The sequence below is a fragment of the Sorex fumeus genome, unplaced genomic scaffold (assembly GCF_029834395.1).
Source record: "Sorex fumeus unplaced genomic scaffold, SorFum_2.1 ptg000021l, whole genome shotgun sequence".
Lineage (NCBI taxonomy): Eukaryota > Metazoa > Chordata > Mammalia > Eulipotyphla > Soricidae > Sorex > Sorex fumeus.
In genome coordinates this window covers 11,643,791-11,658,763 of record NW_026606078.1, presented here as the reverse complement: position 1 = coordinate 11,658,763, position 14,973 = coordinate 11,643,791, and the positions used below count along the sequence as shown (strand labels likewise).

Genomic DNA, 14,973 nt, shown 5'->3' with positions numbered 1-14,973 from the left:
CTAGACTCTTGAGCCAGAAATTCCTGGGCCATGTCTCCTTTAATAGAAAGGATGGGAAGTACATCATGGTACAATCTGTGATAACCACTGCAGATGTGTTTTCGTCTTTCAAGTTATAGCTACAGTTCTGAGATGCAGCATCACAGGGTCACGTTTGAGCAGATGGGTGTGAACAGATGTTAAGTGAGGAAGTATATTTGCATGGAGGCCCTCCCACCCCCACACCCCCTTCCCACAAAAACAGAGCAAGGGATAAGAGTAGGTGGGAGAGCAAGTTCCAGTGTTGGGAATCAGGGGACAGTGTTGTTGAAGCATTTCACTATGGCCTGGGCTCTGTTTCTCCTCAGTCTCCTCACCCAGGCAACAGGTGAGTTATCTGGGGGTGGGCATGAAGGGGATTCTAGTTTGATTCTATGTCCTCTCCCAGATTCACCTGTGAAAAATCTCAAACTCAGCAGAGTGTGGTTCTCATTTCTCCCGTCTTTTTTTCAGGTTCCTGGACCCAACAGACCCTGACTCAGCCCTTCTCCTTGTCTGAGGCTCTGGGACGGACGGTCACCATCTCCTGTGATGAAAGCAGCAATGACATTGGTGCTTATTCAGATGGTGTCTCCTGGTACCAACAGCACCCAGGAACAGCCCCCAAACTCTTGATTTATGGTACAACTTCTCGGCCCTCAGACATCCCTGATCGCTTCTCTGGCTCCAAGTCTGGCAACAGAGCGACCCTGACCATCTCTGGGCTCAAGCCTGAGGATGAGACTGATTATTACTGTTGTAATATACAGAAAGTAGCACTTTCCATAGTGACTTTTGTTCATAAGGAAGTGAGACAAAAAATCTGTTCTCAAGAATGCCACATTTCTGAATCCAACTATTGCTGCTTTATCTTACTTAAAAAGTTTTAGTTAGTGCAAAGTTTAAATAACAAAGATTTTCAATGATTTTTGTTCACCATATATGTATTTTTCCATATTTACTATTTACTATAATCATTTTGAATTCTCTCAGCATATAAATTAAGGAATAGATTAAATATATAAGTTATTTTAATTGTTTATAAAATAGTTATTTAGAATATTTATATTTGTTATTTTATGTTTTATATTTCATATTTTATATTTAAGATATTTTATATTCATTCTGTAGTTTTACAATATTCACATTTGTGCATCTGTTAGCACTATTGTTTATAAACTCTATTGTGTTCCTAAAAGAAATTCCTATTTCATTGCCAGTATCTCTCAAGTCCCTCCTAGCTTAAACTCACATACAAAAAACTGCATTATTAGTGCTTATATTTGCTTATTTCAGTCATTTCACATTAACAAAATCATTAACATATAGATCATTGTGTTTGATTTCTCCTGCTTCTTTATCAAGTTGTTTCTTTATTGATCATTGTAGCTCTAGAGATGGTTCAGTATTTCCATGAAATATTTCAATATGTGTATATTTGTATGATATTGTATCCAATATTTGAGGATTCCTATGTTAATTTAGTTTCCACTGTAACTGAATTTTTCTGTTTGTTCAGAAACTGTGCGGTCTTGGAAACTAACCTAGAGACATCCAAGTTCTGTAATGAAAGGACTGTGATTTATTAATAGTTTGATTTTGTTTTGGGGCCACAGCCAATCAAGATTAGGAGTTATTCTTACTCCAAACTCAGGAATACTCCCTAGTAGTGCCTGAGGGACCATATGGGATACCAGAGAACCAACCCAGGTTGGCCATGTGCAAGGCAAATGCTCTACATACTGTTTTATCTCTCCAACCCCTGAATAGTCATTCTAAAAAACATAATAGGAATCTTGTAGCACACTACCACCTAGATTGTGTCCAGTTGCTGGACCTATCATCATCTTTAATTTCTTCTCTATGCCTGAAAATTACAAAACCTTTTCTCTAAACTTGAAATATGTCCTAACTGTGAGCTTCAAGAAAGCCTACTGAAATGGTTTCTATTATTTATACATTTGCTGGCTAATAATCCTACCTTATTTAATGGTAGAATCCATGAGAGTAGAGCTCAAAAGTGAGTCAAACAATAATAATTTGAGGGTTTCTTTCTTTTAGGATTCATTACCTATGCCTATTTCTCTACAAAAACTTCTTATTTTTTTTTCTTTGGTTTATATATTTATTTATTTATTTATTTACTTATTTAAATTAAACTGCCATGACATCCACAGTTACCAAAGGTGTTCATGTTCGGGTTTGATTCCTACAAAGTTCCAACACCCACCTGACCACCAGTGCACATTTCCCACTACCAATATTTCCAGTTTCCTTTCCCCCAGCCTATTTCTATAGCAGGCATGTTACTTCTCTGTCTTCTGTCTCTCTCTCTCTTTCTGTCTCTCTCTATCCCTCTCTCTCTCTCTCTCTCTCTTTTCTATCTCTCCTTTTTGGGTTGTGTAATACAGATACTGAGAGTACTTAGAGGTCATCATGTTTGCTCCTTTATCTATTTTCAGCAGACTGCTTTTATCCAAATCAGTCATTTCCAACAATCTTTGTCATAGTAGTTCCTTCTTTAACCAAACTGCCTTCTTCCTCAGCACTTTTCACTTTCTGGATAAAAAAATTATGACGTAAATAAACCTCATTTACGTCATAAGAGGAAGAGAGAAGAGGAAGCGGAAGATAGAAACAAGCCACAGAAATGCCTCCAGACACCATGCCAGACTGAGTCTCATCCAGGGAAACCCAGAGCGAGGTAAGTGAGTCCTACCACCCACCTGAGCAGTCTCAGGAGCCGAAAATCTCCAAAACTCAATTGCCACCATGCTTATGGCTGATCTCTGTAGGCTCAGATGAGACTCAACCATGAGTGACTCAGCTGAAAAACCCAGGCATGAGTGTTTTGTGACCAAAATCTCCAGGCTCACATGGAATAGGGAATGGGTGACCTGCCCCATCTCCCTGTGCTCAGAGTAGCTGGCAATCGCACCCATGAACTGCCTTTGGGGCCATATAACCTCATTAACAGCCATGATCCAGAGACTCACAAATAAACGTTGGAAGAGAAAGAGAGAAGCACATCATGGAGATGCCTCCAGAACCCAAAGTCACCATCCAGTTAAAAATCCAAATCTAGCTATATCACCGTATTTAAAATCTTAGAATGCCTGGAGCATCTGTCTGCAAATGGGGTCACGCAACATCTCATACTCTATAAAGAATTTAATAGCTCCAGGGTAATGAAACAATCTTTATGTACTTCTTGTAAGGAAACCTTTGAGGATAATTTATAGCGGATTCTTGATAACAAGCAGTACAAAATAAATTATTTAGGTGTGCTTTGGGGTAGGCTTCGGGGGAGGGTGGAATAATTCAAGATATGGTGGTGGGAAGATGCAAGGGTGGAGGAATTGATGTTGGAATACTGAAAGTAACAAATTATTTTGAATAAATTCATAAAAATAAATTTTAAAAAAGAAAATTATGAATTTCTTTGCCTGCATTTCTCCTCTTCCTGTGACAAGTTGTATGCTCAGACCGAGATTCAGGATAGCACTGTAGCACTGTCCTCCCACTGTTCATCGATTTGCTTGCGGGGGCACCAGTAACATCTCCATTCACCCCTTTCGTGTGCTAGTGTAGCCCAATAGCATCTGCTCACTCCAGGAATATGAAGTCAGACTTGTTGTTACGTTTTTGGCATATCGAATATGCCATGGGTAACTAGCCATATCCTGCCACATGCTCGGGATACTTGCCAGGCTCTCCATCAAGGATGGAGGAATCGAATCCCAGTCAGCCGTATGGAAGGCAAATTACCTGCCTGCTGGGCTATCACTATAACCGAGATTCAGGATAAAGAGTAATACTGTTGGGTGGACCTAGAGAGCTTTGTGTATAAGGGCACCTAGAAACTATAGGTGAGCATAAGCAGACAAGGTTAATGAAATATCCCAGAGATTTATAATCTGTTGGAATTCCTGGAGTATGCACAGCTCATATGGTAACTTGCACAGAAGCTCCTGATCCTCATTCCATTCCACCCAACACTTCCTTCTGCCTTCCCGCCTTCCCCTCCCAATCTCTGGTGAATTGCTAAATTCATCCCCACTAAATCTGTTTTCTCAGTACAATTTTAAAAACTTGGTACTAAAAAATCAGAACTGCATTCAAAGCCACCAGAGCACAACAGACAGACACAAAGAGGATGCAGTGTAGAAGTCCACCAAACTTAATGAGCTAGGGTCGATGGTGCCTAAAAGTCTATACCAGCACCAACTGTTTCTATAACCTCTCAGTCACAACCAAGCCCTGAGCATTTCCGGATGTTACTTCAGGATCAAATTAAATAATATAAAACAGGTAAAGTAAGCATACTTATATCAAAATAGATTTCAAAAAAAGAAATTCTGTGAAGAAGGGCTACAGAGGGCCATCACATAATGATCCAGTGATTTGTACATCAAAAAGAACTTAGACTCCTAAATATACTTTTACCTAATAATGAATCATCACGATATATAGAACAACATATATAGACCTGAAAAAAGATTCTGACAGCAATAAAATAGTAGTAGTAGATTTCAACACCACTCTCTCATTGCCTGATAGATCAACCAGAAAAAATACTCAAAAATAAAACAATGGTCTTAAGAAAGAAATTTAGTGTATGGGTCTAGCAGACTCTTCTAGAGTTCTTCACCCCTCTTTGAAACCCCAAAATACACATTCTTCCCCAATAAACATGGAACATTCTCCAAGATGTTGGTACACAATATCTGTCTCCATGAACTCAAGAAAATAAAAGTTGTATCAGTTATGTTCTCAGACCATGTTGTTTTGAAAGTGAAAGCAATCACAAACTGAAAAGGGTGGGAAGCAGAGGGGGGGACGGAGGGGGGAGAACTCAAGTACTTAGATTCATCACGGTTCATCACGGTCCTCCCAATGTTCATCGATTTGCTTGAGCTGGCCCAGTAACGTCTCCATCCTGAGACTTGTTACTGTGTTCGGCATATGGAATACATCATGGGTAGCGTGCCACGCTTTGCCGTGCGGGCAAGATACTCTGAGTAACTTGCCGGGCTCTCCGAGAGGGGCGAAGGTGAATAATCAGAGGTAAGTGGTTTTAAACTGATATAAAAAAGGCCAAACGATCCCATTGCCTTCTGCTTGCTGCTCCACAATCCCAGGTGAGGCCTGTCTCCCACTGATATCACTGGAGCTGTTCTGGAACAGGAGGCAGAGCTCAAAGAGGAGGAAGAGCCTCTCCCTCACGGTGGGCCCCAGCAGCCTCCACATTGGACCTTTATCTCTTTAAAGGCACACATCACAGCTCCTGAATTGTTGGCACCTTGTGTGGTTGCCCAATAGCTCTGCTTAACAAATTATATCTACTCACAGTTATTCCTCCTGTCATTCTGTGAGGATGGGCAGAAAAGACAGAGAGCATTCACCAACTTTATCTTTTAGTATCTTCCACTGAGGGAGGGCTCTAGCAGCAGGACGTAACTACAAAGACTCATCCTGACCACAAGAACACTAGAAAACCAATGGGAAAACATGTAGGAACTCATCAAGCTCAATGAACAAAACACAGTATCACTGAAGACATAAATGACCCCAGTAAATCCTCAATGTCTTTAGTGATATTATGATGAGAGTGTTCAATGAATTCAAAGAATAATAGCACAAATATCAGAGCACAAGATGCTATGAGAGTCGAAATGAGAAAATGACTACAGTCAGAAATCACAGAAATGAAGAACATGGTAGATGATATAAAAAGAAAGTTGATAGAAGCTATTAACATCAGAAGCTTAACAGAATATTGAAGGGGTCCAAGAGGAGAAGCAAGAAACCTCTAGAAAGCAGTAAAAGGTGGAAAATACCCTGGAAACAAATGCACAGCATACTGGAGAACTATGGCAGCAGTTCAAAAAGAACAAAATAAAAATCCTTAATGTCTCTAAAGAATAGGAATATAAATGTAGTAAAGAAACACTTAGTTAAAGAAATTGATAAGAATTTTTCAGAGTTGATGCTTACATGCACTGAAATCCAAACAGCCTCTGGGGTCCCAGTGAAAATAGACTCAATTAGGAAAACTCCAAGACATATTGTAGGCATTGACAAAATGCAAATAGAGAGAAAGAATACTGAATGCAGCAAGATCAAAAGAGACACTTTTATTCAAAGTAAATTATATGACTGAAACCCAATCATGAAACACTTTGTAATGGTGTATTTCATTGTGATTCATTAAATGTTTTTTAATTTTTAAAAAGTGAATGACATAAAAAATACTGAGCATTACCATCTTTGATCCCAAACAAACAAACAAAAAAATAAAAATAGAAAACTAAGGACAAGCAGTTAAGAGAAAATAAGGAGAAGAAAGAGGAGTTCTGAGGATTCTAGAAAGTAAGAAGAGTGGTAGAAATCAGCTTAATTCTGCTGTTTCTATGAATTGTGATTATGCCATTAGATGACTCCAGGGGGCACTGAGGATCTGTATTCTGTTACCATCATTACTGTGGTTTAAAGGAAATAAACTTAAAAGTCTCAAGAATGCCTCTCACTAAGTTTGACTAAGAGGGAAGTAAGGGTGCACTGTCCCAAATCTGCTGTGTTTCCATGAGTGCAGCAATACAGAAGGGAAAACCAGAAATTCACTGTTGTCTTCTGTTAGTTCAGTGTGGCTGCCTCCCCTCGTTGCCTTCTGTGAGTCACATTTTTAGGGACTCGAACAGTTGTTGTTTGTAAGTTCTTGGATTTTATACCTGAATTAAGGTGTGTGTGTGGGGAGTGGGGTAGTGAGCAAATGATGTTCTGATCTCACTGATACTTTTAACTTGACATTATAGTCTTCTTTTTCATAAATGCTGTCAAGTTTATTTTCTAGGGTATTTCCTGGAGTAACACCATACTGAGTGGTCACTGAGGAAAGATGCAGAATATCAGGAAGGTCATGAACGTATGCGATGTCAGCACATTTATTTTCCTCTTCAAATTAGATCTCAAAATGTTTGTAAGAAAAAAAATTTATATCAAGGAAAATTAATTTGTTTGCTAGTTATGCTTTGCAGAACTACAGAGGTGGCAGAGGTAGTCTATTGCTGGTTCAATCTCTGACACCAGATCAGTCTCCTGGGTTCGGTCCTGGGGCGAGAATGCACCACCATGGTGGCCCTGGTGGTTCACAGCACCATATACTGTACTTGGAACACAGTACGACTCAGTTGAGACATTGAACTGCTGGTCCTATTATCAGAGGATCACTGGGAGAGTCCTTCATGAATACCAAAATACGATAAAAAGTCAAGAGAAACAAACACAAATAATAATGATTTTTTTAAAGTAATGCAGAATCATCTGGAGGCCAAGGCAGGCCAGAGAGGGGTGATCAGAGGGAAATGCAAGAAGCAGCTTTGCATGCAGGCCCCTCCCTTCTCAGGGGCAGGGGAGGAATAAGAGCTGGGAAAGAGCCATGCCCAGGGTTGGGGTGTAAGCAGACAGCACTCTGGGCATCTCCATCATGACCTGGGCTCTTCTCCTCCTCAACCTCCTCAGTCAGGGCCCAGGTGAGGCTCAGGGAAGAGACCCTGGGAACATCTGGGCTCACCCATTGTCATCCCTCCTCAGGTTCATCCAGAACCAACCTGAACTTACCAGTGTTTTTTTTTTTTCTCTTTCTTTAGGGACGTGGGCCCAGAATGCCCTGATTCAGCTTCCCTCTGAGTCGGGGACTCAGGGACAGACAGTTACCATCTCCTGCACAGGAACCAGCAATGACATTGGGAGATATAATGATGTCTCCTGGTACCAGCAGCAGGACGGCACAGCCCCCAAAATGTTGATTTATAACGTCAATAAGCGGCCATCAGGGATCTCCGATCGTTTCTCTGGCTCCAAGTCTGGCAACACAGCGACCCTGACTATCTCCAGGCTCAGGCCTGAGGACGAGGCTGATTATTACTGTTGCTCGTACAGGAATGGTGGCACAGGCACAGTGGTTCAGGCTCATAGGGAAGTGAGACAAAAACCTGCTCTGAGTTATATCATCCTCCTTCCCTTCTTTCTCAACTTAGATGTTCATTTGTTTAAATATTTAGTTTAAAATTGAATGATTACAAACTTATGATTTTTTATTTTTTTAAATAACATTCTGCAAATTCTTTTATATTTAGTCTTTGTGCTGCACTTTTTATTTGTGTCTAATTCTCCCTGAATTTGTATGATATGCAGGCATGGACAATAATGATGTCATAAACAGTTTGAGGTCATCTGTAAAGCCATTTATAGAGTTGGAAAGTTTTTGGATAGAATAGGATTCCCATAATTTCAGTCCTTTAAGTCTTGTGTTGTTATAGTCTCACCTTGATATACCCATTAACTTTTTTATTCCATAATATATTTCTCCTCTTAAATAAACTTCCTATTGGCTTCCAGAAACTTCCAGAAACATCAGTTCCTTCCAATATTTCTGCTCCTCAACTTTTTTGATAAAAATAATTTACAGTCCATGTCAATACATTTGGTCTGGTGCGATAGCACAGTAGGTAGGCTTTGCCTTGCATGCAGCCAACATTCCTGAGTTCGATTCCTCCATCCCTCTCCGAAAGTCTGGCAAGCTACCAAGAGTATCTCACCCGCACGGCAAAGCCTGGCAAGCTACCTGTGACGTATTGGATATGCAAAACACAGTAACAACAAAGTCTCATGATGGAGACGTTACTGGGCCCGCTCGAGAAAATTGATGAACAATGGGAGGACAGGACAGTCAATAGATTTACTTTGCTAGGAGTTCATATATTCCTTTTATGAATTCATATAGAATATTATTTATTTAATTTTTCTTAATGATCTCAATATTTTCTAGCTTCATTCATCCAAAGACCTACATAAATCAATTGTTAGAGATAAATAATAATTTCTTTATGAGCGATAGCCCAGCACCTAAATCATTTGCCTTGCACACAGCCAACATGACCGACCCGAGTTTGATTCCTCCACCCCTCTCAGAGAGCCCAGCAAGCTACCAATAGTATCTCACCCGCACAGCAAAGCCTGGCAAGCTACCTGTGTCATATTCTATATGCCAAACACAGTAACAATGGTTATAATGGACACGTTATTGGACCGCTCGAGCAAATCAATGAACAACAGGAGGACAGTTACAGTGGCAGTGACTATAAATGACTTGAAACTTGAGAAATTTATCAAAGAATAAAATTAAGTACCAATTTCTGGCATTTTCTTTCACAATACACAAGCGAATAAATACTTGGAATCTTTAAAATGGGTCTATCAAGAAGCAAACTGAACCAAATTGAAATGTGAACACAACTAAGTGCTGTGATATTTGGAGGTCCAGAAATTTCAGGATCTGTAGACCTGGGATGAGTCTGCAGGAACCTTAGTGAAGCCATGAAGTTAGCATCAGCAGTAGGCATGGCAGCAGCAGTGAGGAGTGGTAGGACCTCAGAAGCTTCAGTAGGGGGGAATATGGCCTGCCCCCATTCTCAGGGCGCCCCAGATTTTGATCAGGGGAAAACAATATGTCTATGAATTTCAGCTGCTTGACTTGTATTTCCTCAGAGGTTTAGGCTGTTAATCTGAAGAACAAGGCTGGTGGGTCAGTCAGCATGGCAGATATTGTCGCTGTATGCTTATGTTTAAAACGGGCACTTTGCTGTAATAAAACTTTTTAAAATAAACAAAATAAGAATGAAAAAGAAGACCATAAAATGGGCACTTTGTAGAAATCATCTTTTTTTTCTTTTAATTTACTTTGTCTTTTTTGGATTCTGAGGACCAGGGAAAGATGAGAAGAAAGAAGTAGAAAGAATCGAGGTGGATTTCAATTCTTTCATTTCTCTCCCAGTTCTATGTTTCCCAAAATAGAGGAAAAGAGAGGGATTGGAGGAGTGGATTTTCAGCTTAGTTGTGTTTTTTTCCAGTTGTGCTTTTTATCTGTCTTATATCCAATGCTGTATGTGGCCGCCAAATGTCTGGAAAATTCATTACTGTGGTTTATTCTAAAAAGTATGGTATACCAACAGTTGCCTATCCTTCACTCTTCCTAGAAGAAATATGGGTCGGTGTGCTAGTTTGGTGGCTATTCTTGAATCCAGAAGCACAATATGGGAAACAGGAAGTTCACGATTTTTGATGTTGCTTTACTTGCACAGCGGTAGGGCGTTTGCCTTGCACGCAGCCAACATGGCCGACCCGAGTTCGATTCCTCCGCCCCTCTCGGAGAGCCCCGCAAGCTACCGAGAGTATCTCGCCCGCACGGCAGAGCCTGGCAAGCTCCCCCCATAGGGATGCTCCAAATCGAGGAAATCCAAGCAATAAAGAGCAATACAGAAAAACACAAGGAATGATAATCCCATTTGTGTTTCCCAATGTTGCCTTTGCATTCTGGAACTTGTCAACATCAATTTCCTCTCTCCAACTCTCATTCAACAAGAATCAATACAGTAAATTATGGACTGCATTTTAAAAGAGTAGTGTGAGAAGGAATAAAGAGGTTCTATAATTTTATGTTGAGTTTATCTATACAGGGTGGAGAGGTGAGTTTATATTAGTACATTATTTATATAGAGATTTATGTATCACTCACTTAAACATTTACTGCTTCACTGAGTTGAAGGAAGCCCACAATATTGAAAATCATCTATGTCCTAATAGATTTACACGAAGTAAAAGAACAAAGAAAAAAAGCATGTTGTGAGGTTTAATCCTCTCAGTTTGCTCCCCTACATTTGCCCTCATCTCATCTCGTGACTGCAGGAACTCTTTACTGACAGTAGCTCATGAAAGGAAATATTGAATTTTTTTCAAGTTGATTTCCTTTCCTGATCATTTATATTAGAGAAAGAATGTTCTCAACCTTCTCAGGGACCCACAAAAGCCATGTCTTTTAAGGAGAAAGACTCTTCTTTTGTGGGAAATCCCTATTGCTTTTGCTCCTTCTACTTGGAGGCACCTGAATGATTTCAAATAAGTAGCAGGCAATACAGCTTCAAATCATTAGACCCTCTGCAAAGATCCCAACTTGGGCTCCTTCATCTATTTTTTCACTTCTATTAGTGTCTTAATAACTCTTGGGGCTATCCTGTTCAGTGTATGCACATTTAGGAGTATGAGTTTTCTGATAATTTGAAATATAGAGTTAATTTATCTGCATTGCATCTATGCTGGTGGATTTACCACTTGGCAGATTGCGTATTTAAATTATATCACTCTAAATTTTTATTAAATTTTATGGTATGCTTATTATCTATTTCAAAAATATTTCTGTATGCTTAGAGTGGATACTTTGTAGATATTATTGGGTTATTCTGCTCTTTTCCTTTAATTTTTTTGTCATTTTGACTTGAGGACAAGAGAGAGATTGGGAAGGTACTAGAAAGAAGTGATTTGGTTAAAAACATGGAGGAAAAGAAGAGGAACTGGAGGAGAGATTTTCCAGTTCAATGTGCTTTCTTCATGAGATGTGGTAAGGCAATATTTGGACACCAGGGGGAAGTGAAGGCCTTGGTCTGGGAAGATCATTGTGTGGTTTACCCTGAATTATTATGAAGTACCAATACCCGCTTATCTCTCGCTTTTTCTAGGAAGAAATATGGGTGGATGTACTAGTTTGGAAGATTCTTTACTTTTTAAAAGAGAATTTTCTCTGCTTTGTATTTCGTGTGAAATAAAAATGTTCTTGAATGCCATTGTCTAGGCTTTTAAGGGACCTTAGGGTGGTTTGGTTTAAGTCTTGCAAGTTAGGGTGGCATTAAACTGTGGGAGGAGACAGTTATTTACCATATTTGTCTTACAGTGATCAGGTTATTAGCCTGCAAAGAGTAGAGTTCAAAAGGCATCCCAAGAAATTAAAAAGTTTAACCGTGGAGTACACTTCTTTTCTGGGTTTTTTTCATACTTTCTATGTCATTTTACTAAAGCATGGCTTGCTGACTAGATGCATTAGAATTCGAATTTCTCAGAGTACTTCAAATGTTTGGGCTGGAGTGATAACACAAAGGTAGGGTGTGGGAAGCCAAGAGCCCTCTCATAGACCCTGGCCATGATTCCCATGTTAGGAACTGCTTGGGACAGACATTGGTGACAGTCTCCCAGGACTTCCTGATCTCAGCAGATACCTGATCTATAGCCACACATCAGGCTGACAGCTTATCTGGCCTTATCTATAGTAACCTCCAGGATGCATCTACTCCCTAAGACCCTTTGATATACAAATGTAAAGCTCAGGATGCACCTACTGCCACAAGACCCTTTGATGTGCAAATGTCTACCTTGAATGTTAGGTAAAGCTCTTGTTGCTGACCTTACCATATATGGTTATATTGCCTCTGCTCCTGACTGAGCTGCCCAGACCCTATATAAACAGCCTGTATCCCTCAATAAAGCCTGTCCCTTTTTCTCTCTGTTTCTAAACTGTACTCTGTCTCTTGTGTCTCGTGTTCATTCGGTTGGTCCCTCCTTGCACCATCGGATCAATCCTTGGGCCACCTCCGCGGGCCGGAGAGTGGTTACCGGGACCCCCTGCAACTGGCGCCCAACGTGGGGCGGTGTCTAGGAGAAGACCTCCGAACTCCCCTCCAGGAAGCAGGAAGCGGCGGCCGCCGGGACGCACAGAAAGGTGAGTGCGTGCCTAATCAAAATCCCCACCTCATGATTGAGGCCGAGGGGGCAGCATCAGGGGAGGATTGAGTGTTCAGTCTCATATGAGGTATATGAGACGGTCACTGGGTTGGATAAGGCCACCCTGCGCTACTTTGTTGTGTCCTTTGTGGAATGTGTGTGTGAGTGAATGAGCGGTCAGGGGCGTCCTCGCCTCTGATTTGAGTTTGTGGTTCCACGGCTGGGCACCCTTAAGGTCCACGAAAAGGCTACGGAACCCGGTTGGGCTGCCTGCGAATCCACGGGAAACATATGGTCTATGGTGGTGCTGACTTAGACGTTGGCCGCAAGTCACCTTTGGCTGATCCACTACGGCTAAGTTTCCCATTGGCCAGGCAAGCAACTGAGTGGGCCCCTTTGTTGGGCCTCCCCCGTGTCTTGCGTCTGTTTTTCCCAGGTATTCACGCAGGGGACAGCCTTCCAGTGACCCATCTCCTGTCTCGTCTCTCTTTACGTCTTGTCTGCCTTCTATTTCTTTAGTCTGTCTCACTCCTTCTCTCCTTCCTATATTTCTCATTTTCCATATTCGTGTGTATCTGTATCTTTGAACACTGTTTTTCCTGACCTCCGAAAATGGGTCAGAGTTTAAGCAAGAAGGAATTGTTTATTCGTGGTTTAAAGATCTCTCTTAAGCACCGGGATATCCGGGTCAAGAAAAAGGACCTCATAGATTTCTTCCTTCTTATTGAGATTTGTCCCTGGTTCCCTCAAGGGGGGACCATCGATGAGAAACGTTGGGGCCGTGTAGGAGACTGTCTTAAAGACTATTACAGGACATTTGGCCCCGAGAGAATCCCTGTTCCGACTTTCTCTTATTGGAATCTCATTAATGAGGTCCTTCGCGTCCAACATGTTCAATCAGACGCCCACCAAATAGTCCAAGACTCTGAGTCCTTTCTCAAAGATTATCGCCCTTCCAGCCCTCACTCCCGCATGCCTTCTCGTCCTCCTTCTGTTCCCCCCACCCCCCTAGCAGAGCCAGAGGAACCCCGTAGGTCCCCGTGTCCCTCTGTGTCCATCCCTATGCCCCCCGAGGAGCCTCCAGAGGAACCTCTTGTGAATACTCTATCTGAACCCTCTGAGCGTTTGATGCCACGTTTATATCCAGTCATCAGGGAGCCACCCAGGAAACCTCTTGTGGACTCTCAGTCCGACCCCTCTGAGTGTGTGATGCCACGCCTATATCCAGCCATCAGGGATCCCCTCCCCAAGCACTCTGATGCCTTTCCCCCTGAGAACGTTGCTGACCTCAGGGATCCAGCTACACGCTTTCGTGCATCCGAGAGCCCCCCAGAGGCCCCCCTTGCCTCCCCTCACCGCCCCCCTCCATACAATCCTTACTATCCAGAAATCTATTTCGGGGCAAGCGATTATCTTTCAAAGTCCTTTGTGGGTTCGGACTTTGGTCTTGCTACCCACTGCTTGGCGCGAGAAGCACAGATGCTCCGCTCCTTTTTACAACAAAAGAAGGAATTCCTGGACCTCCTGGGGCAGATCAGGCAACTTGATCTATCCCCAATTGCCCCGCCCAATTCACAAAGCCAGCCGCTTAAGGCTCAGCCATTAGCCCCTCAGAACTTCCCTGTCCTTCGGTCTGGTAGATACATCCCACCCCCCGGGCCTCGAGCCCCCTCAGGGGAGGAGAGGGAGGGAGCAGCCCAAGAGGCAGACTCGACTCCCCGGAAGACCGCGAGGGCATTGAGGAGGCCCCTGATCCAGATAGGGACGTAGGGGACCCCGAGCCCGAGGAGACTCACGCGGTAGCCCCTAGTCAACAACGCTATTACAGACTGAAATTTAGTGATATTAAAGATGTTAAGGATGCTGTTGCTTCCTGTGGCCCAACCGCTCCCTTTACTCTGAGTCTCTCTCTTAGAATCCCTTAGTGAGACCTGGCTCACCCCTAACGACTGGTTTTCCCTGACTCGTGCAGTTTTAAGCCGTGGGGATTATCTGCTCTGGAAGGCAGACTATCATGATCGTTGTCAGGATGTGGCCCAGCGGAATCTTGCTGCGGGAGGGTCCTCCTCCTCCTGGGTACTGAGCAAATTCCTGGGTAACGCTCCCTTTTCCTCTAATGAGGTTCAGGCTCAGTTTCCCCCCGGCCTTCTCACGCAGATTCAGGCGGCGGCCTTGAAGGCCTGGAAGGGTCTCCCAACCAAGAGTTCTGCTGTCACCTCTCTTTCCAAAGTCCGCCAGGGCCCTAACGAGCCCTACAATGACTTTGTTGGTCGCCTGGTGGAGGCTGCTGAGCGCCTCCTGGGGGGAGGCGACACTGACAACGATTTTATTCGCCACCTAGCCTAT

The 14,973-nt window shown here is 42.4% G+C and overlaps 1 gene segment (V, D, J or C); it reads left to right on the top strand.

The window, feature by feature from the left end:
• Positions 1-321: 321 nt before the first annotated feature.
• Positions 322-6,511, top strand: LOC130022846 (immunoglobulin lambda variable 2-23-like). The segment is given in 3 exon segments: positions 322-367; positions 493-827; positions 6,455-6,511. Coding segments are annotated over 3 exon segments (438 nt in total).
• Positions 6,512-14,973: the final 8,462 nt, after the last annotated feature.